Here is a 26442-nt window from a genome sequence, read left to right on the forward strand (position 1 = left end):
AACTTTTCCTCTGCACTTCTCCCATTTATTTGGGGATATATATATGTATTCTCACTACATACATCATTACTGCAACAGCCGGAGCACATCAGCGGAGAAAAATTAGCTGAACGTAAGCAGCACTTTGATGAATAAAGTGACTGAGTGGCAATTAAGTCAAAAAACACACGGAGCCCGTTAAGACAACATGCATATCTATTGCCAATAAGCATCCCTTCTGCTCAGCCTGAGCGGCAATCTTTGAGCGATTTTGCAGCCGTCTAATTTCTTTTGTCTAGTCATCACCGGCTTCGTTGGCTGAGAAGTATTAGGAAGTCTTCACGCCACATTTGGCGGCGTCTCATTATGGAGCATTGTAAACCAATCCGCAGAAAACGAAGGCTGAGTCTCGTCGGTGATTGGGGTGGTTGTTTTCTCCCTAGTTCGTCTGTTCCTCGTGATTTAAGTGCACCGTTGTAAAATCCCGCCTGGCATCATTGCTTTTGTCGCAGTAAAGTTGCTTATTGCCCCATTGTAGAAGATGGCTCATGATCCTGGCTAAGAACGAACAGGCCTATAAAGTCCTTGACGCAATGGTTTCGTATACAGGTGGTTGTCGTTGAAAATGGAGACAACTGCTGTGCTTGCTCCCCCCACACCATTGTCTGAGAGGCTCCTTCTTTGCTTTCACACTCCCTCCCAGCCCCCTAGAGCGGGGGGGTGGAGGGTGGGGGGTGGGGGTGGGGGAGAACTGTATGAGCCTGCTAGGCCAAGATACTAATCCATGGCAGCCCCATGAGCCACGTTTGACAGGTGGGAGGCATGCGAACTCCAGGGGGTCTGCAGCCTTCCTGGGATTGCCCACTGGCAACTTCAACTTGCAGAGAAGGGGAGGAGATCCATCGTGACACAGTGGTTAGAGTGTCGGACTAGGACCTGGGAGACCAAAGTTCGAATCCCTACACCTCCATGAAGCTCACTGGGTGACCTTGGGCCAGTTGCTGCCTCTCATCCTAACCTACTTCACAGGGTTGGTGTAAGGGTTAAAAAGGAGGGAATAACCATGTTGATTCATTGATTTAATTTGCACATTCAGGGGGAAATGGTGGAGTATAAATGTAATAAATGACGGAATAAATAAATAAGCTGGATTGCTGGGATAGCTCAGTTGGTAGACTCTGAATCTCAGGGTTGTGGATTTGAACACCACATTAGGGAATATATTCCTGCATTGCTGGGGTTGGACTAGATGACCATTGGGGTACCTTCCAACTCTACAATTCTGTGAATCTATGATACAGGGGTCCATGAACTCAGAAGTTTGGGAAACCCTGCATTATAGGAGATGATAGATAGATAGATAGATAGATAGATAGATAGATAGATAGATGATAGATAGATAGATGATAGATAGATAGATAGATAGATAGATAGATGATAGATAGATAGATAGATAGATAGATAGATAGATAGATAGATAGATGATAGATAGATAGATAGATAGATAGATAGATAGATAGATAATGATGGGGTATAAGGGTTAATTGAACAAATGAAAATGGCTTAACCTTGGTCTCTCTAGTCACATTATCACCTAAAGTCTCAGGCAAATAGATATTTCCCAGCCCTCATAGGCTATATAAAGGTAAGGTAAAGGACCCCTGGATAGTTAAGTCCAGTCAAAGGCGACTATGGGGTTGCGGCGCTCATCTTGCTTTCAGGCCGAGGGAGCTGCTGTTTGTCCACAGGCAGCTTTTCAGGTCATGTGGCCAGCATGACTCAACCGCTACTAGTGCAACGGTACACAGTGACAGAAGCCAGAGCGCATGGAAATGCTGTTGTATCTTTCCGCTGCAGCAGTACGTATTTATCAACTTGCGCTAGCACAGGAGTCAGCAAACTTTTTCAGCAGGGAGCCGGTCCACTGTCCCTCAAACCATGTGGTGGGCCAGACTATATTTTGGGGGGGAAATGAAAGAATTCCTATGCCCCACAAATAACCCAGAGGTGCATTTTAAATAAAAGGACACATTCTACTCATGTAAAAATCCGCTGATTCCTGGACCGTCTGCGGATTGTAGAAGATGGCTCATGATCCTGGCTAAGAACGAACAGGCCTATAAAGTCCTTGACGCAATGGTTTCGTATACAGGTGGTTGTCGTTGAAAATGGAGACAACTGCTGTGCTTGCTCCCCCCACACCATTGTCTGAGAGGCTCCTTCTTTGCTTTCACACTCCCTCCCAGCCCCCTAGAGCGGGGGGGTGGAGGGTGGGGGTGGGGGTGGGGGAGATAGAGAAGGCGATTGGGCCGGATCCGGCCCCCGGGCCTTAGTTTGCCTACCCATGCACTAGCATGCTTTCAAACTGCTAGGTTGGCAGGAGTTGGGACAGAGCAACGGGAGCTCACTCCATTGCGGGAATTCGAACCACCGACCTTCTGATCGGCGAACCCAACAGGCTCAGTGGTTTAGACCACAGCGGTTTAGACCACATAGCGTCCAAATCGGCTATGTACATATTACTGGCTTGAAATGCTGCAAGGTTGTTTTTCTCTCTACTGTCTCCAACTCCCATTTGCATTTTACTGTCCACACCAGAGAGGGGCTGGGCATGTCTTCCCCTGACATGCGTTGCCCGTTTTGTTTCGCTTCACCTGAGCTTGCCCAACTCCCGTTCTCGAAGCTGCCCTCTGCGCGTGAACTGGAGCTTAACTGCAATGCGGATACACCTTAAGTTTCCCATCCAGACTAAGCCCACAAGATGAGCTCTGTGCAGGACCACAGCCACCCACGCCCAACCGACCCCTGGGACTCGAAAGAAGGATGTGGAAATTAAAACAATTCATTACATTCCAAACGGACGGCGCAGTCATCAATAAATAAATGCCTCGGGTGCAATCGTCGATATGGATCTGTTGAACTATTCAATAATTAAATGTAAACTGTCTGAAGAGAATTATTAATTATTTTCATGTATTATTCAGCTGGCATCGCTTCTGAGACAGTGATAGTCTGGAGGGGTGTCCCAAGAACCAGGGGGGATGAAGTTCAACTGGGAGAGAAAATGAGAGATGCATTGCTAAAGCAGAATCAGCCGTCATAAAGCAAGCTCTGTCTGGGATGCTTGGCTTGGTAGGGAAGGGGATTCGTATAAAAGCAAACAACGGGAGATTCCTCTCTATAGCAGCGCTAGAGGCACTAATTTCAAGAGATTTTGTGCTCTCTCTGGTGGGCATCCTTGGAAATGCAACCCAGCACGTCCAGTAATGTAAAATCACCTGATTCTCCTCACATTATGTCAAATGAGGCACAACTAAACAACAACCACCGATTACAAAAGCAACCAATATAGTTAATTTTGGATTTGTTTGGGGTTTTTGTTTGTTTGTTTTTGTGTGTGTTTATGGTTAAGGTTTCTCCTGGAGGGAAGTCTTTACATTGGCAAGCGGTTAAAGGAAATTTTCAAATAAATACAGTGGTACCTCGGTTCTTGAACATCTCCATTGCTGAAGCTTTCGGAACCCGAACACCAAAAACCCGGAAGTAAATGCTTCCATTTTTGAACATGTCTCAAAAGTCGAACAGCTTCCGCAGTGTGTTTTTCCATTTTTCCAATTGAACTTGCAGCCAGCCCTTTGCACCTTGGTTTTCAAACATTTCAGAAGTCGAATGGTCCTCTGGAATGGATTACGTTTGGGAACTGAAGTACCACTGAAGACAGCTGCAGGGGGTTAGACTAGATTACCCTTGGGGCCCCTTCCAACTCTAGAATAACTCTATAACTTTGTGGTTCTAGGGTCAAATGCACTCTTTTCCTTCACATGAGCATTTCGGAAAGGAGAAAAAGTAGGATTGCTCAACCATTTCAGCAAATCGCACGTGACCAAGACCTACAAAATGTCGCAGCGTGTGGATTGCTCCTGTTCAGGCTGCCAGCCAGTCAGCCTTGCCATTCTCCAGAATATTCCATATCATTTCACAGACACACCGAATTTCTGTTCCTCATCCTGGAATCCAGACATTCTATCTCACCTACTCACCCCATCAGCATTCTGCATCCACTCAGCAGACTGAGTTTGCTTTGGGCCCCAGAGGGCTTTTTGTGAGATGTAACATAAGCAGTCAAGTACAATATTTCCTGTTTGCCCAGACTGGACACACAGGGGGATGTTACTCCAGCCAGGAGGACTTCCTGTCACACCTGGTCTGGAGCATCCTCCCCCTGCATGTGTCCAGGTGGATGGGCGTGACCCTGTGAGACCCTTGTAAAAGGGCCAGTCACACAGTCATCTTCCCTTGCTCTTCTTTTCTTTTGCTGCTCTCTTCTAATACTGATGCATTTGCTGTGTGCTGGCTCTCGGTCAGCAGCACATGGGCTCATCCCTCACAAAAGGATGAATTCACACCTTTCCCTGTATCTGTAACTACAAGCTAAAGCCTGCCTTCAGGATCATGCTGTGAACTGAATGTAAGTAAACTTCTTACTACTTTTAAGAAAAGACTGTTGTGTCTTTATTCTTTTTAAGAGGGAACAATGGGGATTTACCAGGAATAATCCAATCTGGACAAGCCAGACTGGATTGTTGAACTAAAGCCAGTGTGGTGCAGTGGTTAAGAGTGGAAGGCTCGTAATCTGGTGAACCGGGTTCGCATCTCCGCTCCTCCACATGCAGCTGCTGGGTGACCTTGGGCCAGTCACACTTCTCTGAAGTCTCTCAGCCCCACTCACCTCACAGAGTGTTTGTTGTGGGGGAGGAAGGGAAAGGAGATTGTTAGCCGCTTTGAGACTCCTTAGGGTAGTGATAAAGCGGGATATCAAATCCAAATTCTTCTTCTAAAGAGATTCAGTTGAGTCTACCAACTAGCTTCCTGCAATATATTGGGGTATGTACTCTGCTACTGACTCTCTAGCATGAGTGAGGAAAGATAATATTTAATCCATCTATCCTCCCCTACTATCCACAGCCCCACACTTTTCTCCCCCTAAGACTAGGTCATGTCCATGCCATGCATCCAAAGCATATACCTTCCCCCAAAGAATCATGGGAACTGTAGTTCACCTTCCACAGAACTACAATTCCCAGCACCCTGAACCAACTGCCCTTCCCAGGATTCTTTGGGGGAAAGCCATGTGGCTGAGATGTGCTTTGAACAGATGGTGTCGCCGAGACGCTAATGATTTCCTGTACTTTGCCTTTCCCCTAGCCTGCTGACAGATAGCATTACCCCCTTGTGGATAGGTAAAAAAGTAAAGGATCCCTGGAAGGTTAAGTCCAGTCAAACTTGACTATGGGGTGCGGCACTCATCTCCACTTTCAGGCCAAGGGAGCAGACAGCTTTCTGGGTCATGTGGCCAGCATGACTAAACCACTTCTGGCGCAACGGGACACCGTGATGGAAACCAGAGCCCATGGAAATGCCGTTTACCTCCCCGCCACAGTGGTACCTATTTATCTACTTGCACTGGTATGCTTTTGAACTGCTAGGTTGGCAGGAGCTGGGACAGAGCTCCCCCCGTCGCAGGGATTTGAACTGCTGACGTTCTGATCGGCAAGCCCAAGAGGCTCAGTGGTTTAGCCCGCAGCGCCACCTGCGTCTCTGCCTCCCTTGTGGATAGTGTTGTTTTGGCTACATAAGACTAGGCGCTCAGAACACAGAGTTTGCTGTTAGTATGCATTCTAAATTTAAGTTAGGTATCAGCGCCAAAAGCGATATTTCTAAGATATAGCCAACATTAAAGTGCAAAAAGGCTGTGCATTATTAACAGTGTTTGGGAAGAGGGGGTTATTTCTCTGTACAGCAGTTGCTGATAACCTAAGGAAGAACCACATGCTTTAAACATACCTCCATGCCATTTAAAAGATGCTCATTCTGTATAAATATTTCTAGAGCTGAGACAATAAGGGACAATTACATTTCTGTGCCCATATACTGACATGAAAAAAAAGACTTGGTGGTGGAGGAAAAAGTGATCCGATTTTTTAAAGTCATGCTATTATTTGCAAACCAGACAATCCAAGCCTGTGTCTTCATTAGTACCATTCCCAACCTTTCTTTCACACTGTGCGGTGTGCATTTCGAAGCTATTCTGTGTCCCTGTCCCTGTGTGCCATGTCCCAGGCAAAAGGAAAGGTGAACTCCTTGAATCCTTCTCTTCGTATCTGCATTGCAGCATTATACAGATCCTTCTCGTTCCCCTCCCCATGTTCTGCTCTCAGAGGGCAGAACAGGGTCGTGCGAAATCAATTTCAAGCAAAATTGACAATGCAAATGTTTTCTTTTGCAGGTTGCAGCCTGATGCAGACTTTGACATTGATTAACTTAAAGTTAACAGGAACTTAAGACATGCATGCAGAGGTTTCTAGGTCCCTTGCAGGGTGATAGTGGGTGGTTAGGGAGAAAATAAAAAGAGCAATTTACAACAAGGTTGTCAAAGGCTAGAGAGACCTCCTAGGCTCTGAGTACACTTTGGGGGGATGTGTTGAGCACTGCTATAATTTGAAGTGATTGATGGATACTAAAACATTACAGCACACTTTATTTCAAAGGACAGTGGGTGGTATTCAACACAATTTTACTCAGAGTAGGTGCATCAAAATTCATGGACCTGACTTAATCGTGCTCATTAATTTCGGTGGCTCTACTCTGTTTAAAATCCAGTTGAATGCCACCTTGCATTTTTCTGTTCTTACTACATGTAAAGGTTGCCTGCAGCTGAAATCATTTGACAAAACCAATAAATAAAATAAATAAGAAAGGAATATCCCAATATTTCAAAGTATGCTTGTTTAGAGATTTATTCGCACGTATGTAAATTTCCCTTAAATTTTGATTATCTTTGTACAACTGAAGAATTAGGCTGCAATCATAACGCCGCTTACCTTGGAGTAAGGGCTCCTGAAATAAATGGGCCTTTATTCTAAGTAAAGATGTCTTGAATTCCAGCCATCATAGAACCAGAGAATCATAAAATTGGAGAGTGGGAAGGGACCCCAAGGGTCATCTAGCTCAACCCCCTGCAATGAAGGAATCTTTTGCTTGATGTGGTGCTTGAACCTATGACGCTCAGATTAAGAGTGCCCTACCAAGTGAGCTAGGACGTGGGTGGCGCTGTGGGTTAAACCACAGAGGCTAGGACTTGCCAATCAGAAGGTCAGTGGTTCAAATCCCCTCGATGGGGGGAGCTCCCATTGCTCGGTCCCTGCTCCTGCCAACCTAGCAGTTCGAAAGCACGTCAAAGTGCAAGTAGATAAATAGGTACCACTCCAGCGGGAAGGTAAATGGTGTTTCCGTGCTTCTCTGCTTCGCCAGAAGCAGCTTAGTCATGCTGGCCACATGACCCGGAAGCTGCATCCTGGCTCCCTCGGCCAATAAAGCGAGATGAGCGCCGCAACCCCAGAGTCGGCCACGACTGGACCTAATGGTCAGGGGTCCCTTTACCTTTTACCAAGCGAGCTACCCCATAAGCACTTTACCACAAGACAAAATGGACCTGCTTGATAAATCCTTCCTCTCACCCCAGTATGGTTGGGCCTTAAATATACTGTCTTCGGTTGTATTTGAGGATCGATTTCAAAAAATTCTGCTGGAAAAATGCTTATGTCCATGTGGAGATGGCAGTCTTGAATCAGTAGCTCATGTGTTTTTGGCTTGCACTCTTTATAACTATTTGAGGAGTGAGGTTATAACCTTTATTCTAGCAGATCAGGATAATCAGGTGACAGCCAAAACTGCAAAAAAATTAGCAGGGGCAATTAGAATAAGATCTACTATTTGATTATTGATGTAAACCTCCAAAATGTATTTTGTATAGTTAATTTTTTTGCCTCTATCTTCAGTACAGTGGTACCTCGGGTTAAGTGCTTCATTCGTTCCGGAGGTCCGTTCTTAACCTGAAACTGTTCTTAACCTGAAGCACCACTTTAGCTAATGGGGCCTCCTGCTGTCGCCGTGCCGCCAGAGCACGATTTCTGTTCTCATCCTGAAGCAAAGTTCTTAACCCGAGGTACTATTTCTGGGTTAGTGGAGTCTGTAACCTGAAGCGTATGTAACCTGAAGCGTATGTAACCCGAGGTACCACTGTACGTTGTGTTTTATTTTATTGCTATGGCTAGTGGCTGATGAAAATATTCTTCTGATTCTGTGGTTGGGCCTGTGGAATGACTGTATGACAGAGCTGTGTCTCATATGATCGCCATCACAACACAGAGCACTGAAGAAGATGGGACACTTCACATTTCTTATATTGGAACCCTTGCAAGGAAAGGGAAGCCATGTACTTTGCAGAACCCTGTATTGGGCTTCGTAGGCTGGACTCTGGGTAGCAATCACAAGATTGTTATGGATGCAGTCCTGAAATCTCTAGCTCCTTGATGCCCATGGAAAGCACAGCAGCGGCTGGCATCTAACAATCTGGATTGCAGCCAGAGAAGATTATAGAAAACCAAAGGTAGCTGTACTAACCCCTGAGGAGTTGGGAAGTCAAAACTCACAGCTGGGCAATAGCTTCATGGAAATGTCACAGGACTCAGCTATACAGATGCAAATAAAACATTTTAAGTGTCTTTTAAGTATGATACACTAGATGGTGATGGTGAGTCTTATGGAAAACTCAGTGTATTTTAAAAAACGCTTTTAAATAAAATAAAATAAATTTCAGGACGGTTGTTATGTGTGTAGATTCCACCACAAAAGTGCAACAAGGTCCCGAGTTCCCCAGACTGTTTCGTCAGGCGAGGTGTTACACAAAACAGGAAGGGGGAAGGAGGAGAAAAAACAAGAAAGGAGGGAAGCAACTTAAAAAAAAACACAGGCAGATTTTGTTGCCCTGCTTTGTGTAACATCTTGCTTGATCCAAGAATTCAGGAGAACACAAAGCTTGCCCCAAAGTTGGTCCCCATAAGGCATTATTTCCCAGCTGCAGATTCTGCAAAGAGCAGATCACAAGAGGCTGATAACGGTGAAAGCAAATCACCAAGGGATGAGAGAATTGTAAAATTGGAAAGGGGCCTGAGGATCATCTAGTCCAACAGCCTGCAATGCAGGAATGTGCAGTTGTCCCAGACGGGGATCAAACCTGCTACATTTTATCACTCAGCAGTTAAAATCCTTATTCTATAATACTAAGGACTTCCTGGTCACTCAGGTATGTGGGGCTCCTTCAAATGTAATGCAGTTGCTATTCAACAAAAGACTTTTAAGCTCAGCCCAGTCTACTCAGAAGCCAACCCCATTGAATTCAATGGGACCAGCTTCCAGGCTATGTTGGAAAATTCCTGGACATATCTGGGATTCTTCCGTTGGAAATAGCGTCTGGGTGGAATTTCCAAAAATCAGTAAAAATGGCTAGGGAAACCAGGGCATATGGCAACCCAAATCAGGTGATGTGGGGTTTTTTGGGCAAATTTCCTAAAAAAAAAACAGCTTTAAAAAAATCATTTGTGGGGGGTGGATTTTGAAGAACTTTGCGCCAGAAAAGCTCAACAACCTTTTGAAATATGGCAACCCTGTGAATCCAGGAAAGTGTGTGCAGGATTGCAGCCTAAATGCAGGAATAGCATGGAACCAGTGTACAGGCAGTCACATGAGCCAGCTGCTGCGTGTGCATGTATATCACTGCATAAACACACACTGGGGACACGTGTACATTCACACACACTCACACACATCACATGTGATGGTCTAGACATGGATTGCGCAATGCTGTCTGCACAGGAGCGCTTTTGAGATAAGGGCCCTGTCCTGTTTTAACAGCTTATACATCTCAACTGTAAACCACATGAACTGCTTGCCCGGAAATTTGTACATTGCTTGGAACTAAGCTTACTTTATACGCCCTGAGGACACATGCCTCCTGCATCAGTTATTTTTGTTTAGATACCAATAGACCAGGGGTCAGCAAACTTTTTCAGCATGGGGCCAATCCACAGTCCCTCAGACCTTGTGGAGGGCTGGACTATATTTTTTGGGGGGGAATAACAAATTCCTATGCCCCACAAATAACTCAGAGATGCATTTTAAATAAAAGCACACATTCTACTCATGTAAAAACAGCAGGTAGGCTCCACAAATAACCCAGAGATGCATTGTAAATAAAAGGACACATTCTGTAAAGACATGCTGATTCCCAGACTATCTGCGGGCTGGATTTCTAAGGCAATTGGGCCAGATCCGGCCCCCAGGCCTTAGTTTGCCTACCCATGCAATAGACTAACCATCTTTTCTTTGTTCCTGGTTGCCATACATTTGCTTTGAGCTCTATCCAATAGACAGCAGTTCTACATTTGCAGAGGCGTAGATGCTTTCAGATTGAAATGAACCATAGCAATGTACTCTATGTTGGAAATATAACTATCCTGGGAATATTTGACAGCAAGGGAAAAAATATTTTCTAAATAGTAAAAACTAAAAACAATCTTGGATTAGAATTCCAACTCTAATCTCTTTCAGGGATATAATCAACCCATATGGAAGCAGCTTTTTATTTCAAAGTTGTTGTTTCCTTTCCTCCACCAAAGCTACTGTAGAAAATGAGTGAAGAAGCATTTCTCCAAATAATCATACACATCTTTATCCTGCTGCTAATATAAAGTGCCTACAAACAGCAAAGAGACATGATAGCAAACATACAGGGTTTAAAAAGGAAAAAAAATGAAAGAAGAAGTTCACAGATCACCAACTCAAAAGCATACCTAAGCAGAAGAAATTTGGTCAGCTAGAATAAATTTGAAAAAATTGTTCAGTGTAATCATGATCCTTTCAAAACCACACTGTCACCATTGTTCCTGACTGAGACCTGGTCCTCCTTTGCCTGTCCCGATACAAACATGCAACTGTGGGCAGCTCCCTTTAGATCAGCTTGTTTGCAGAGCAGCTTCTGAACAGGTCCACGCTTGCCCGATGGAAAGTTAATCCTTAAAGAAAGGAAAAAACGACTCCCGCTTTCTCAGTGAGGAAACCTTCCCAGAGTCTCCCAGGCCTCTCTATACTTGCTTGACGCTGTTCAGCAGGTCTGTGAGCTCGCTGATGTACTTGATGGTGTATTTCAGCGTCTGTATCTTGGTCAGAGGCTGACCCCTTTGGCTGTAGACGGGAGGCAGGTAGTTGCGAAGAGTGTGCAGCGCTTCGGCCAAGGTCCTCATCCTCAGCTTCTCCCTTTCGCTGGCCTTTCTCCTGCGCTGAACGGACATCCTGACTTTGGAGCCCTTGGAGAGGGCTTTGCCCTGGCCAGGGCCTGGGAGATAGACAGGAGCAAAGTCCATCAGGTTATAGCTCCTGTTGTTGCTGCTGTCGTTGCTGCTGCTGCTGGCACAAGGCATCTCCATCACAAGGGGACAAGGCGAGGATGCATAGGATTCGAAGGAAGGGGATGGAGAGATGCTCTGGGGAGAGGAGCTCTGGCTGAGCTCCAGAGGCCCAGTCTTCCAGTCCCATGAGGAGAAGTAGGAAGAGTTCTCTGACTCCGCGCTCCCTTCCATGCTCACCAAAGCCTGGCCCGATTTGTGGCAAGGGGGAAAGCGGGAATGATTTTCTGTCAAAGCTGCAAGCAGGGAAAATCTGTGGCCTCCCTGTCTGTGGAGACCCTTTTATGACAGAGGGAGGGGTGGCGTAAGAAGTGACAAAATGGGAAACGGGGAAGGGGCCAAGGTGTGGGGAGGATTCAAAGGAAGGCAAGTGCCAAAATGGAAAATGAACTCCTGGCGGTGTTACTTTCCTCTCTATGATAATTATCAACCTTTGGCTAAAACCCATTTAAGCTAACAGGCCATAGTGAGAAAGAAAAGTGGTGGTGGTTGAGGGAGAGAGATTATCATCTTGTAGCAAAACCAATTGAGCCTTCTTATCTACATTTAACAGTGTCCTGTGGAATAACTGGCAGTGGGAAAGGAAATATAGAAAACAGGCCGCAGGATCAACACCTAGGTTTCAATTTTATTTGACTGGATTGGATTTAAAGTGGTAATTTGGCTGACAAGGACACAACGACAACAAACTCCTATTACATATCCTTCCAGTGCTCCTATTTCCTGGTTTAAAGAAGCCATCCCAGTTTCTGATTTGATCCCAGAATGTCCCATTTTTCCTGTAAGGTAAAGGTAAAGGGACCCCTGACCGTTAAGTCCAGTTGCGGACTTTAACAAAATAGTATATATTTTTAAAAAGTGACTATGGTGCTTCATGAAGAATAAATCAGTGTTAGGGCTAAAAGGTAAAGGTAAAGGGACCCCTGACAGTAAAGTCCAGTCACAAACGACTCTGGGGTTGCGGCGCTCATCTCGCTTTCATGGCCAAGGGAGCCAGGGTTTGTCCGCAGACAGCTTCCGGGTCATGTGCCCAGCATGACTAAGCCGCTTCTGGTGAACCAGAGCAGCACACGGAAACACCGTTTACCTTCCCGCTGGAGCAGTACCTATTTACCTACTTGCACTTTGACGTGCTTTCGAACTGCTAGGTTGTCAGGAGCAGGGACCAAGCAACGGGAGCTCACCCCGTCGCGGGGATTTGAACCACCGACCTTCTGATCGGCAAGCACTAGGCTCTGTGGTTTAGATCACAGCGCCACCCGCATCCTTCCTTTTCCTTAGGATGTCCCTATTTTCAGTGGAGAAATGTTGGAGGGTATGGAATCATCCAACCCCCTGAGCCATCTGAAAGCAGTCCTTTATAGGGAAGGTTTTTAAAAACTGTTTTGTTATGTTTTTATATATGCTGGAAGATGCCCAGAGTGGAATGGAATGTCCCCGTTTTAATTGGAGAAATGTTGGAGGTTATGCTATTGAATAAAATATTCCTCGTGGAATTGCTTCCAATAAAATGTGTTCCACTATGTCACACACCCCACAAACGCAGAGTTGATTCCCCACATTTTACTCCCCAAATATACCAAACTGGGGGGATGGAGAAATGTATTTGAGATTTTTAACGTTTGCATTGTCTTGTTTCTGCATCTAAACATTCTAAATGTCCATTATGTTGAACATTCCTTTTAAAAGCACACATCAAAAACAAGCTTTAAAAGCCTTCCAAATTATTATAACCCCTATACAGCACTTGAAGCTCCTTGCGCAAAACAATATCGTAATATGCAAATATATTCCCTTTTAGAGGCAATATTGCCTTTTGCCTACCCACCACCACAGAATAGTACAGATGTTCTACTTAGAATAATTTTCTCATATTGGTCTGAATGGCTTGGTAAAATAATGGAATTCTTTCTGAAGGCATTTCGATCAATCCCATTATCTACATTTAGCAGGAAGAGTAGTGTCACATTATTTAGACAGAGCTTGGCTGACTCTTTCTAGCGGATGTAGCATAATGTTTTAGGAGACTACAGCTACTATCCTTTTTACCTGGGAGTAAGTGCTACTGAACTCAATCAAGCTTACTTCTGAGTAGACGTGTATAGTTCTGTACTACAAGTTGGGAAGTCTCTGGTTGGAATTGTGTTTTTGCTCTGAGCTCACTCATGGCTTCCATTAACTTTTTTTTTTATGGCTCCCCCATCTGCAATGCAGGCGTGAGAATAATAACTTACCTACCGGAATTGCTGCAAGGATTTTAGATTATTCATTTATTTAGAATACTTCTACCCTGTTTTAGGGCCCTCAGAGGCTGTCAAAATGAAACCTTGTACAGGAACAAAAATTACACTGTCTCCACACACACCATGCATTAAAAGCACAGCACCCAAGAATCCCAAGAATGCTGAGGTAAACCACAATTCCTGGGTTCTCTGGGGAAAAGTAATGTGTTCATCCTTGTTCCTCCCTAGTGTCATAGCCAGGCAGCAGTTCCACCTAAAATCCACAAAAGTAAGGGAAGGGGTCAGCCAGAACTCAGCGAGCTAATTATGAAAGCAGCCTTACTTTGCTGGTATTTAGCAAAAAGTAGCTCTCAAGCTGAAATTCCGGAGTTATCATCATAATCATCAACACCATCACTACAATAATAATAATAATAATAAAATTTTGTGTTGCCCTTTTAAAAAAACTATTACTTTTTTAAAAAAAAAATTAAATATTCTCTTGGGTTATAAAGGTCCGTACAGCGCCTCTGCTTTCAGTTCTGAAATATACTCATAGTCGCAAAGTGATTTCATGCTCTTTATTCAGCTCATAGTGGTGAGGAGGAATGAATGAAAGTCCCCTTAGAGTATCTCCTTTATATACATTATTTACACAATGGGCTGCACATGATTGGCTAATTCCGGAATTCTACTGTAAGCCAATCAGGTTGTGGATTCATTTCTATCTGGAGCATGATTGGGTGGTTCCTGCCAACCAATCATACTGCTGCATTGTTCTAGGACCAATCAGACTGCTGCATTCTGAATCCTATTGTTCTAGGACCAATCAGACTGCTGCATTTTGGATCCTATTGTTCTAGGACCAATCAGACTGCTGCAGTTTGGATCCTATTCAACTCAGTACATAACAAGTTCATAGATTTCTTTCTACAGATTATTCATATTCGGCATGAGACGCAGGCATAATAGACAATATAAAGTTGGGGAGAAGAGAGGTGGAGGGAGAGAGCTGGGAGGAGCGAAGGGGATGGTGGCTAACTTTCATTCTTCTACATAGCGTATGTATAGGGTTTGTGTGTCAGCGTCATGCGAGTAGTTTCTATTTCTGTTGATTTCTTGGTTTTCGTTGGCAGTGAGAGATATGGGGGGGGGCGGGACTGTGTTACCCTTCTCATACTGAGCAGGTACACTGTTGTTTAGTCGTTTAGTCATGTCCGACTCTTGGACCCATGGACCAGAGCACGCCAGGCACTCCTGTCTTCCACTGCCTCCCGCAGTTTGGTCAAACTCATGCTGGTAGCTTCGAGAACACTGTCCAACCATCTCATCCTCTGCCCTCCCCTTCTCCTTGTGCCCTCCATCTTTCCCAACATCAGGGTCCTTTCCAGGGTGTATTCTTTTCTCATGAGGTGGCCAAAGTATTGGAGTCTCAGCTTCACAATCTGTCCTTCCAGTGAGCACTCAGGGCTGATTTCCTTAAGAATGGATGCGTTTGATCTTCTTGCCGTCCATGGGACTCTCAAGAGTCTCCTCCAGCACCATAATTCAAAAGCATCAATTCTTCGGCAATCAGCCTTCTTTATGGTCCAGTTCTCACTTCCATACATCACTGCTGGGAAAACCATAGCTTTAACTATATGGAGCAGGTACATACCTTCCAACATTTCTACAATGAAAACAGGGACACTCCTTTCCGGCTCTGGCCGGGGAGGGTGGGGTATAAATAAAATTTATTATTTTATTTTTTATTATTATACTACTACTACTACTATTATTGTTGTTGTTGTTGTTGTTGTTGTTTTACTGTTCATTCTCTACCCTTCTGAGTGAGTTGCCCCAGCCACTCTGGGCAGCTTCCAACATACATTAAGATGTAACAAAACATTTTTAAAAAAACCTTCCCTATACAGGGCTGCCTTCAGACAGCTTGGGAGTCGGATAACTCCATACCCTCCAATAGTTCTCCAGTGAAAATAGGGATATTCTAAGGAAGAAACGGGACATTCTGGGATCAAATCAGAAACAAGGTCGGCTTCTCTAAATCTGGGACTGTCCCTGTAAAATAGAGAGATTTGGCGGGTATCTCTATTTAAAAAATAGAAGACATCTGAAGGCAGCCCTGTATAGAGAAGTTTCCTTTTTAATGTTTAATGTTTTGTTATGCTTTTAAAAATATTTTCGAAGCCGCCCAGAGTGGCTGGGGCAACCCAATCAGATGGGGGTGCGGGCGTAATTAAAAAAATTATTATTTATTATTATTATGGAATAAGATGTTCCTACTTTCATTGGAGAAATGTTGGAGGTCATGTATCCCTTGGACTGCAGGCAGTGGAGGGCAAGAGTTAATTTCAATGGAACAGGCTTCTCAGAACTCCTCTCGAATTGTGATAGCAAGCTATAAGCCAAAATAGATGAACTAATTAAAATCTGAGCATTTGGGGTTGTGGTTATTAAACTTTGATTGCCGTTTTATATGAACGCAGAGACAAAGCATTCCTGAAATTGTAGGCCTCATTTGGCTTCTCTAGTGAACACGAAGCAAAATGTACATATAAAAACCTGCAGAAGAATGTGGAAGCCTGTAATGTCCCCCAAAAAAACATACCTCATAGAGGAATTGTCTTGATACCTTTTTCTGTTGTGAATGCATGGCACTAGGTGGCCTTTAGGTGCTGGCTGAGGGCAAGCTGTGGTTGGTGGGTCAGTGTCTATTCACCCTAATGGCCCACCTTCACTGATGGTTAGATACACAAATAGTCTAACCTGGTATGAGGCAGTTTCATACTTCCCAAGAAGAAAATTATTATAAATTAATTTGGAGATGGTATTTAACACCAGTCAGATTAAATCAAATGAACAAGGAATATTTGGTGTTATGCTGGAGGGGATGCCAGGAAACAGGGAATTATGTTCACATGTGGTGGAGGTGTAAACATGTACAATTTTGGGGGACAAAGGGTTTTTAAGGAGATAACAGAAACCATTGGGTTGAATCTCCAGAAGTCCAGAGGTAGCATTATTATCAATTTACGATGGGGTGGAAGGTTCACAGGCTACAAAGGACTTGCTCACAAATTTATTGACAGCTGCATGAGTTATTATAGCTAAGAAGTGGAAGGGGCAAGCAGAATATACAGTGGTACCTCGGGTTACAGATGCTTCAGGTTACAGACTCCGCTCACCCAGAAATAGTACCTTGGGTTGAGAACTTTGCTTCAGGATGAGAACAGAAATCGCACGGCGGCAGCAAGAGGCCCCATTAGCTAACATGGTACTTCAGGTTAAGAACAGTTTCAGGTTAAGAATGGACCTCCAGAACGAATTAAGTTCTTAACCCGAGGTACCACTGTAAAATGGAAGAATGGTATAAAGAGGTGTGGGATATAGCTATTAATGATAAATTAACATGTGCCATTAAGGTAAGACGGAGAATATTCATTAAGGTAAGACGGAGAATATATGGAGATTTGTAAAATTTGTACTGTTAAAATGGAAAGGGGTCAAACCATTGCAAAAGGTGTTGAAAATCTGGGAGTTTGGATAGTTATAATGGAATGGTCTCGGTGCTGAGGCGCGCATTTTTATTCTTAAAAAAAATAAAGAAAAAGAAAAGAAAAGTGCTTGTGAAAAATGATCTAATACTTGCCATTGTAAATTTTGCCACTTGGATCCCTCTTGCCCTTTGTACATCTCACCACTGAAGTCACTATCACACGATAAAAACATAACATTCTCTTTTCATTGTGGGTGTTAGGAAAGAAGCAAGAAACAGACTCGTTCCATTTTCCTGCGGCTAAAGGAGTTTTAATATATAATATCTAGGGAGAATTCAAATTTGGGGGGTCTCAAAATTTTCTTTCACCTCATAAAAATTGGGGCAGGAAGAGGAAAGACCTTTTCGGTCACTCAGTTATGTCATAATGTTAAACGTTTTCGAGCTATGGAGCTCATATCGTAGGCGCGCTCGGTGACACCATAAAAAAACAAGATTTCCTGCCTGAGTGATAGGTTTTTGGGTTTTTTTTATCACTCCAACAATTTATTCAGCAATTTGAAGCCAAGCAACATTCAATCTTCAGTCGGTCAAGGAAGCCGTGGACTCAGAAAGGTTGAAATCCTCTGCCTTGGACCGATGAATGTCTCAGGGTCATGTGTGAAACAGCCCCAGAATCTGATTCGCGCAACCATGCAGGTTGGGTTTCTTGATCTCACTGGTGTCTCGCAAAGGCGGTGTCCTCTGGTCACACACTAGCAAGATCAGGGCCAATATGCCATATCTGAGAACCTCCCATGTGAGTATTTGATCCCCCCAGAAGTGGCAATCTCAACTGACTGAGATGTGACAGCAACTTCCCAATTCATTAAGACAACTGGCCTCTAATCAACCGGCTTCCTAGATGAAAACAGTCTCATGTGCCGAATTTACACCTACTCACCTTTTAAGTACAACTTTTATGACTTGGCATTTTCCAGCTGATATCGAGGAGGGTCTTTTTAATGCCCCTGTTAAGAGAAGTTGAAAGGAGATGACGCCGTGTGGTTGGTCTTCTTTAATGTCTGCTTCTCGTTTTAAACTAACGAAAAAGGGTAAGAAATAGTACAGAGTGCAGGCTTGTTGTTATTATTTGAGCAGAGAAGAGTGAGGTTTCCTTCTGTCAAAACGTACACTTTTTCCAAGCACAATTTCAACAAAGAAATCCAAAGATGATAAATTGCGTCTCTGATTTAAAGACCTATGGTAAATTCAGTATAAACACTAAATCACCAGCTTTCATTGCTTCACAAAATAGCTTCAATTTTCCCTGATCTTTGGAACACACACTCATAAGTAAGCCCCACAGAGTTCAGTATGTATTGAACAGTGGTACCTCAGGTTAAGTACTTAATTCTTTCCGGAGGTCCGTTCTTAACCTGAAACTGTTCTTAACCTGAGGTACCACTTTAGCTAATGGGGCCTCCTGCTGCTGCCGCGCCACTGGAGCACGATTTCTGTTCTTATCCTGAGGTAATATTTCTGGGTTAGCAGAGTCTGTAACTTGAAGCGTATGTAACCTGAAGCGTATGTAACCCGAGGTACCACTGTATAGGGTTTCAAATTTAGCAATCCTGTCTCCTCACTTGCCTTCACATAACTGGAATACTTGCTAAAGTGAGCTGATGAACAGTCCGAAATTTTATTTGGTATGAATGGTAAGCATAGGTGTCTTTTGAAAAGTAAGTTATCATTTCAATTTTTGCACAAATGTAAATGGGATGATGTTATAGGAATTAAAGGCCACGCCGGAACCTCAGTACAGATCAGCTTAGATCTGGTTCACAGTACCATTTTGTAATGGCAACGTTTAGCTGTTAACTGGCATGTCTGTGTCATCAGAGATCTAACACCCCAGCTAGCAGATTCATATCACTCCCTGTCAGCTCAAATGTCCATCCTTTTCATTCCAGCTTTTATTTAATAATAATTATTCTACAGCAATTCTTAGTTTGTATTAAGCTCTTTGTAGAGGGTTTAAAGGTAAAGTTAAAAGGCCCCCTGACCATTAGGTCCAGTCGTGGCCGACTCTGTCGGCATACAGCTTCCAGGTCATGTGGCTAGCATGACTAAGCCGCTTCTGGCAAACCAGAGCAGCACATGCAAACACCGTTTACCTTCCCGCCAGAGTGGTACCTATTTATCTACTTGCACTTTGACGTGCTTTGGAACTGCTAGGTTGGCAGTAGCAGGGACCAAGCAACAGGAGCTCACCCCATCACGGGGATTCAAACCGCCGACCTTCTGATCGGCAAGCCCTAGGCTCTGTGGTTTAGACCACAGGGTTTACACGACTGCAAATTAAAGCCAATTTTCTTATTACAACTAAAACAGGCATTTTAGACTGATAAATGAAATTGGTAATATTATGGAAAATACATTAATAATACAACCAAGAAAGCCATCATTAGGGAGACTGAATGAGATACCATACAATGTATTAATCTATCTAAATATTAAAAGTAACAACAAATCCTTAAGGGAATGGATATGAATGCATAAAATATCATTAAAATGCAGCTCCATTATAGTGGAGTCAGTTTAGGTAAAGGATAAAGGGGACCCCTGACCATTAGGTCCAGTCGTGACCGACTCTGGGGTTTCGGCGCTCATCTTGCTTTATTGGCTGAGGGAGCCGGTGTACAGCTTCCGGGTCATGTGGCCAGCATGACTAAGCTGCTTCTGGCGAACCAGAGCAGTGCACGGAAACGCTGTTTACCTTCCCACTAGAGCGGTACCTATTTATCTACTTGCACTGGCATGCTTTCGAACTGCTAGGTGGGCAGGAGCAGGGACCGAGCAACGGGAGCTAACCCCGTAGTGGGGATTTGAACCACCGACCTGTTGACCAAATTGTGAGAAAGGATTTGAATGCCCATGGGAGCCAGTCCTTGAAATCCACTCTGCCATTTGCAGGAATTATCGCCGGTGAGGGGGAGCTTTGGTTCCTCCAGATGTTGCAGAACTACAACTCCCATAATAATAATAATTTATTATTTGTACCCCGCCCATCTGGCTGGGTTTCCCCAGGCACTATGGTCGGCTTCCAACAAAGATGAAAGATACACTAAAATGTCACATATTAAAAACTTCCCTGAACAGGGCTGCCTTCAGATGTCTTCTGAATGTCAGGTAGATGTTTATCGCTTTGACATCTGATGGGAGGGCGTTCCACAGGGCGGGTGCCACTACCGAGAAGGCCCTATGCCTGGTTCCCTGTAACTTGGCCTCTTGCAGTGAGGGAACTGCCAGAAGGCCCTCGGAGCTGGACCTCAGTGTCCGGGCAGAACGATGGGGGAGGAGACGCTCCTTCAGATATACTGTCGGCCATGTTTTCTGGTGCTGATGGGAGAGGTCATTCAGCAACATCTGGAGGGCCAAAGCTTCCCTTGGATTAATGAGAAACGCCCCCATACAGATCCTACATGCAAGTTTTCCCTGCTGAATGTGCTTGGTATACAATATGGTGGGTACGAGTTGCAGTACGAGTAGGAATCTGATCTTCCTTCTCATCTTTTAGGCATAGACTGATGCCTTTGCATACAATATTGCTGTATTTCACAGTCCTCCCTAATGCAAAAAAATGCCACTATTTTATGCTGATGAGTGTGTACAAAAAACAAACAAAATGCAAGCTCCACTCTCCCCACAACCTCTGGCGGCTACTGCCATATAAATGAGGAATTTGTCTTCCAAAACGTACTCTCCTATTGCCATCAAAGTTTTTTACCCTGACATTTCATTTTTATAAAGCGTATGCTCAGAATAACAATCGTCTCCCATTTGTTTTCCTTTCTGCAATCTTGTCAGATGAGGAAGCTACATGACAAGCTTTTTCGGGCTTTGTAGAGAAGCAGCTTTCCCAAATCTATCCGTAACTTTTTAAAACGAAAGAATCAGCCTTCCAAAACAGATCTGATAATTATTTTAAAAATGTATTTTCCAAGCACCGTCTAGGACATTTCCTCCCTCTCCCAGCCCCCTAAAATGACGCTGCCTTGTGATATACTGTCATTTCAACAGGGGCTTCTGTGGTGTTAGAAATGCAGACTTGGTTCGTTCATAAGCCAGAGACTGATCTGCTAAAATTATTTAATGAGTTGACAGCCCCAGTCAAAACATTGTCAGAATCCTTCTCAGAAGATTCTGTGGTGATAGATTTCCAAGGTCAGTTCATAGAAGAGAATAGTGATTGAAAAGACAGATTTCCACACGCAGAACCTCCTGCAATGTCTGCATTGGTTTTGGAATCAGATGGGAGCAGCAAATGCATAAAACAACAACAATGACATCCTTGACCCATCTGCCATGCTAGAGGCTGCTTGATTCCTGTAATCCTGGTTCCATTTGTCAGGCAGGAGTCTGAATGTACTGCCAAAATCTGGGTTGATACCTGAGTTTTGGTCTCATGCCTAGAGGTTGCACACAAATGGCTCACTGTGCAGAGAAACCTGAGGCGGTTGCATTTAAATCAGCAGCTCTGTTGTTAATATACCTGGAACTAGATTCACCGCGAAATGCAATTCACTAATGCCCGTATTGGCAGCTGTGGGGGAAGACGCAGATGAAAAACAGCTTGGCTCAACTCTAATTTCTTTGACTTGATCTGCCAGGCTCTGCCGCACATATTTATCAGACCATGGCAGGCAATCATAGCTCTCTTATTCACTAAAAGGTTAGAAGTGAAACCACACAGACAGATGCATCAGTCTTCTGGAGATCAAAATTAGTGATGGAAATGTCCTGGAGGCAGAACTGGAAGAGACTTCTGCTAAAAAGTGAAGGAGCTTTGGGTCTGTGTGACTACATAGGCCAGAAATTGATGCAGAAGGACCATAGGTCTTTCTGCTTTGAATGCCAAAGGTCCCCATGTTTGATCCTTGGAATCTTCTAGTGGAGCTGTGGGAGAGAGCTCTGTCTGAAACCCTTCAGGACCATGGACAGTACATGAAGACAAAACTGTACTGATCTGGAAGATCATTGTCCAGACTCAGCATAAGGCATGGGTAGGCAAACTAAGGCCCGGGGGCCGGATCCGGCTCAATCGCCTTCTAAATCCAGCCAGCGGATGGTCCAGGAATCAGTGTGTTTTTACATGAGTAGAATGTGTGTTTTTATTTAAAATGCATCTCTGGAGTATTTGTGGGGCATAGGAATTCATTCATTTCCCCCCAAAATATAGCCCAGCTCCCCACAAGGTCTGAGGGACAGTGGACCGGCCCCCTGCTGAAAAAGTTTGCTGACCCCTGGCACAAGGCAACTTTCTATGCACCTAACATGGTTGTCAGGACTGTTTGCCAGGACACAGTTCTGAAGATATTGGATAATCTTACTCTTAGTTTATGGGGGAAACAGTTTCTAGTCTAGAACGGTTTTGAAGATATGTTTGAAAATGTTTGGGCAATGCAGGCTGAGATCTCAGAAGCCAGAAGGGTGGCTGGATAAAATTACCAGCAGTTTGACGTTGGGGTCCAGTACGCTGTACAGTCTTCCTCTTCTGAGGGGCAGATGGGGCTCATCAACCTGGGAAGGTAGCCCGTCTAGGAGAAGGAAAACTCTAGGAGACTGTAAACCTCCGCTGCCTTGCAGGATAGCTTCAGGAGAAGAAAAGGCTAAGGAGCAAACCCTATGGAAATCCGGAGTGGAGTCCCTAAGACGGTCAGATAGCATCTTGTATGCCTCCTTTTGGCATCTCCTGCAGTCCAGCTGGTGCCAAACGTATTGCTCTGTTTTCCTTTGGGCCACATCAGCAAAGCCAAGAGGGGGGTCTTGTCATCTTTGCAGCCCAGGACTACCCAGATGGTAAAGGGTCTGTGGAATATCTGCCTGTCCAGTACGTTTCCTCTGCGCAAAACCTCTGTCCGTTTTCTCTGCGCAAGCCTCTGTGGGAAACATCTTCAAGCAGAAACAGAGTTGAGCAGCGGTTGCCTCCGTGTGAGAAGAAGGAAAAGAAAGTCCACACACTGTTCTTGCTCTCTAACAGCGTTTATTTACAAGCCAAATAAATAATTCCATCTGAACTTGGACACATGCTGTGCCATTTACTTGTTCTCTCTCGCTCTGGGTGAAAAGTGAAGCTAAACTTCACACAGACGGTAGGACCACTGGACGGTTGAATTCAGTAAAAGCCAACAATGAGGTTGCGGCGCTCATCTTGCATTCAGGCTGAGGGAGCTGGCGTTTGTCCAGGGACAGCTTTCCAGGTCATGTGGCCAGCATGACTAAACTGCTTCTGGTACAACGGAACACAGTGATGGAAACCAGAGCGCATGGAAATGCCGTTTACCTTCCCACTATTTATCTATTTGCACTGATGTGCTTTCAGACTGCTAGGTTGACAGGAGCTGGGACAGAGCAATGAGAGCTCACCCCATTGCACAGATTCAAACTGCCAACTTTCCGATCGGAAAGCCCAAGCGGCTCAGTGGGCCAAGCGGCCCACAGCACCACCTGTGTCCCTGCCCAGACAAGACTAATGACAGCAATATTCTCTTTCTCCTGCAAATCTCTGCGCTACCCAAAAGCCATCACCCAGAGGAAATTCTGAATGTCCTGTATGGGGAACAAAGGACTACAGCAGGAAAGACAATAGTCTCCTTTTCCTCATGCTCTCATCCAAGCTCTTTGTTGAGCTACAGCAGTTCTAGTGTATTATGCCCTGTACAGTTCCTTTTCATGCTTAGGAAAACTGAAATAAATTGTGCCTCATTGTACACATTGCAGAACAAATTGTGTGATCTAATTGAATCATATGGGACCTATCTTTCGGGAATATTATTTTTTAATCCCTTGGAGGGTTAAAATAAACAGGAACCGGTGAACACCTTTGGTTTGTACCTTACTGTTGTATTAAACCTTTGTGAACTTTATTTAAAATAAAGATAGCTACAGTACCATAATGTTAGAAAGTGTGGTTTTGTGTTCTGGGACAGTCCAAAAATTTTGGACTACAGCTCCCGTCACCTCCAACCAGAATGGCTTATAGTCAGGGATGATGGAGTTGTAGTCCAACCGTGTTTGGAAAAGCATGATTGGCATCACTACTAATCAGCTGCTTTGCTTGCTATAAATCAGATTAAGCTTGCAGCCTTATTACCTGAGAGTAAGCAACATTAATGGGACGCGGGTGGCGCTGTGGGTTAAACAACAGAGCCTAGGGCTTGCCGATCAGAAGGTCGGTGGTTCGAATCCCCGACACGGGGTGAGCTCCCGTTGCTCGGTCCCTGCTCCTGCCAACCTAGCAGTTCGAAAGCACGTCAAAGTGCAAGTAGATAAATAGGTACCGCTCCGGCGGGAAGGTAAACAGCATTTCCATGCGCTGCTCTGGTTTACCAGAAGCGACTTAGTCATGCTGACCACATGACCCAGAAGCTGTATGCCGGCTCCCTCGGCCAATAAAGCAAGATGGGCGCCAATAAAGCAAGATGGGCGCCACAACCCCCAGAGTTGGTCACGACTGGACCTAATGGTCAGGGGTCCCTTTACCTTTAAGCAACATTAACATACAGAGACTTCCTTCCGAGTATACAGTTGTCTATAAAGCCTACAATCCTCTTCACATAATTAAGTGTTGTTGAGCAAAGAATGACATTTCCAGGTAAATATGTTTAGGATCTGGATCTGGAAGGTCTCAAGAAGAGCTGATCACTTCACCTGTTGTTTTTTTAAAAAACAAAACACCCAAACAGGGATGGAGGCTGGTGGTTAAAAGATCAAAGACTATAAATGTGTCAAACTCTGAAATGCAAATCACCTGCCACAAAGTTGAAGGAGCAATTCCTGCATTGACACCTTAGTGTCAAAGGCTCCAATTAGGTTGAACTGATGGAAAAGAAAAGGCCAAAGACAACATATTTATCGCCTATTCGGATTTGTTATCTCCCCAGTTGAGTTGGACAATGGCATGAAAGTCTATCATTCGGAATTATCTCTCCCTAAATTTGTCAAGTGACCTATCCATTCATGGTGAAGTTGCATGCAATTGCTGAAGAGAGACTGGGGGCCTGAGGGGAAACCACCACTGGAAATAAAGCAGCAAAGAAAATATGTCTCTTATACTTTGACATATTCCATATTTCTCCAAAGGCATCGACTCATCATGAAGATTTTTGATCTGGCATTTTTAGCTGCTCCTAATGTCTATAACTTTCTCTGTGTGGTAACTGGCATTTCATAGGTAGCTGGGAAGTGTTTCTGCTATATTTCTATCAGCTTAACATTATATGTCAATATTTGGCAGCCCTCCCATGTGTTGAAAGAACGTATGGGGGGGTTATAGTGTTGTGCCAACATCTCTGCCATGGAAATGTTTCTCTGCCACCTGTGTGGGAAAGGCCGTTATTCAATTCCTATTCCTGGGAACTTAAAAATCTGCCTTATATTGAGTCAGAGTTAGTGGACGAAACCAATACAGTGGTACCTCTGGTTACGAACTTATTCGTTCCAGAGGTCCATTCTTAACCTGAAACCATTCTTAACCTGAGGTACCACTTTAGCTAATGGGGCCTCCCGCCGCACGATTTCTGTTCTCATCCTGAGGTAAAGTTCTTAACCCGAGGTACTACTTCCAGGTTAGTGGAGTCTGTAACCCAAAGTGTTTATAACCTGAGGTGTTTGTAACCCGAGGTACCAGTGTAGTGGGTCCAGTGATCAAGAAGGCAGTTTCTGCCTGTGTTGTAGAGGGAAGGAAGGGGTAGATGGGGCTCGTCCACCTGGGAAGGTAGCCCATCTAGCAGAAGGGAAACTCTGATCCTAAACCTCGGCCACTTTGTGGGGTATATTTGGGAGAAAAAAAGGCTAAGGAGTAAACCCTACACAAATCCAGAGTGGACTCTTGTAGGCATCCTTGTGGCAACTCTTGCAACCCAACAGTTGCCAAACATATTGCTCTGCTTTCCTCAGGACCACATCAGCGAGGCTGCCTGGACAGCCCAGAACTTCCATACACACTTCCTAGGGAGGTCACTTGGGTGCTGCTAACGCAGCTGGATGACTTCAGCCCCAGAGACGCAATCCATTGCCAACAATGGTAGCATCTTTCCAGAGTTTCAGGCAGGAACCCTTCCCAGCTCTCCTGAGAGGGATTCAGTCTGGGACTTTCTGTGCACAAAGCACTGCCAGTGGAGCTATAGACAGTCAGCCCCTTGCCCTACATCCAATCTCCTCCAGGCAAGGAGGAACCTGACCCAACCAGACTCCCTCTCCATATGGTGCAGCTCTACCTATGCATCAAACCCAATGGGAAGTGCACTGGTGGAGCCAGTGGGCCCTCATGCATTCCTTCCATCCATGGAGCAGTGGGCTGTGTAAGCACTGGTGTGCTTTTGAACTGTTAGGTTGGCAGGAGCTGGGACAGAGTAAGGAGTTGCGGGTGGTGCTGATCAGAAGGTTGGCGGTTCGAATC

At 44.5% G+C, this 26442-nt stretch overlaps 2 protein-coding genes across 2 annotated transcripts in view; both read right to left on the reverse strand.

Moving 5' to 3' along the window:
• Positions 1-26442, reverse strand: part of KCNS3 (potassium voltage-gated channel modifier subfamily S member 3) — a 91068-nt gene that overhangs the window by 60014 nt on the left and 4612 nt on the right. The gene's annotated exons all lie outside the window — the stretch shown is intronic.
• On the reverse strand, positions 10545-12048 carry MSGN1 (mesogenin 1). The gene has a single exon (XM_081906727.1). The coding sequence runs from the start codon at positions 11454-11456 to the stop codon at positions 10962-10964; it is 495 nt and encodes a 164-aa protein (XP_081762853.1). The 5' UTR covers positions 11457-12048; the 3' UTR covers positions 10545-10961.

This window comes from Podarcis melisellensis, assembly GCF_964234715.1.
Source record: "Podarcis melisellensis genome assembly, chromosome: 3".
NCBI lineage: Eukaryota > Metazoa > Chordata > Lepidosauria > Squamata > Lacertidae > Podarcis > Podarcis melisellensis.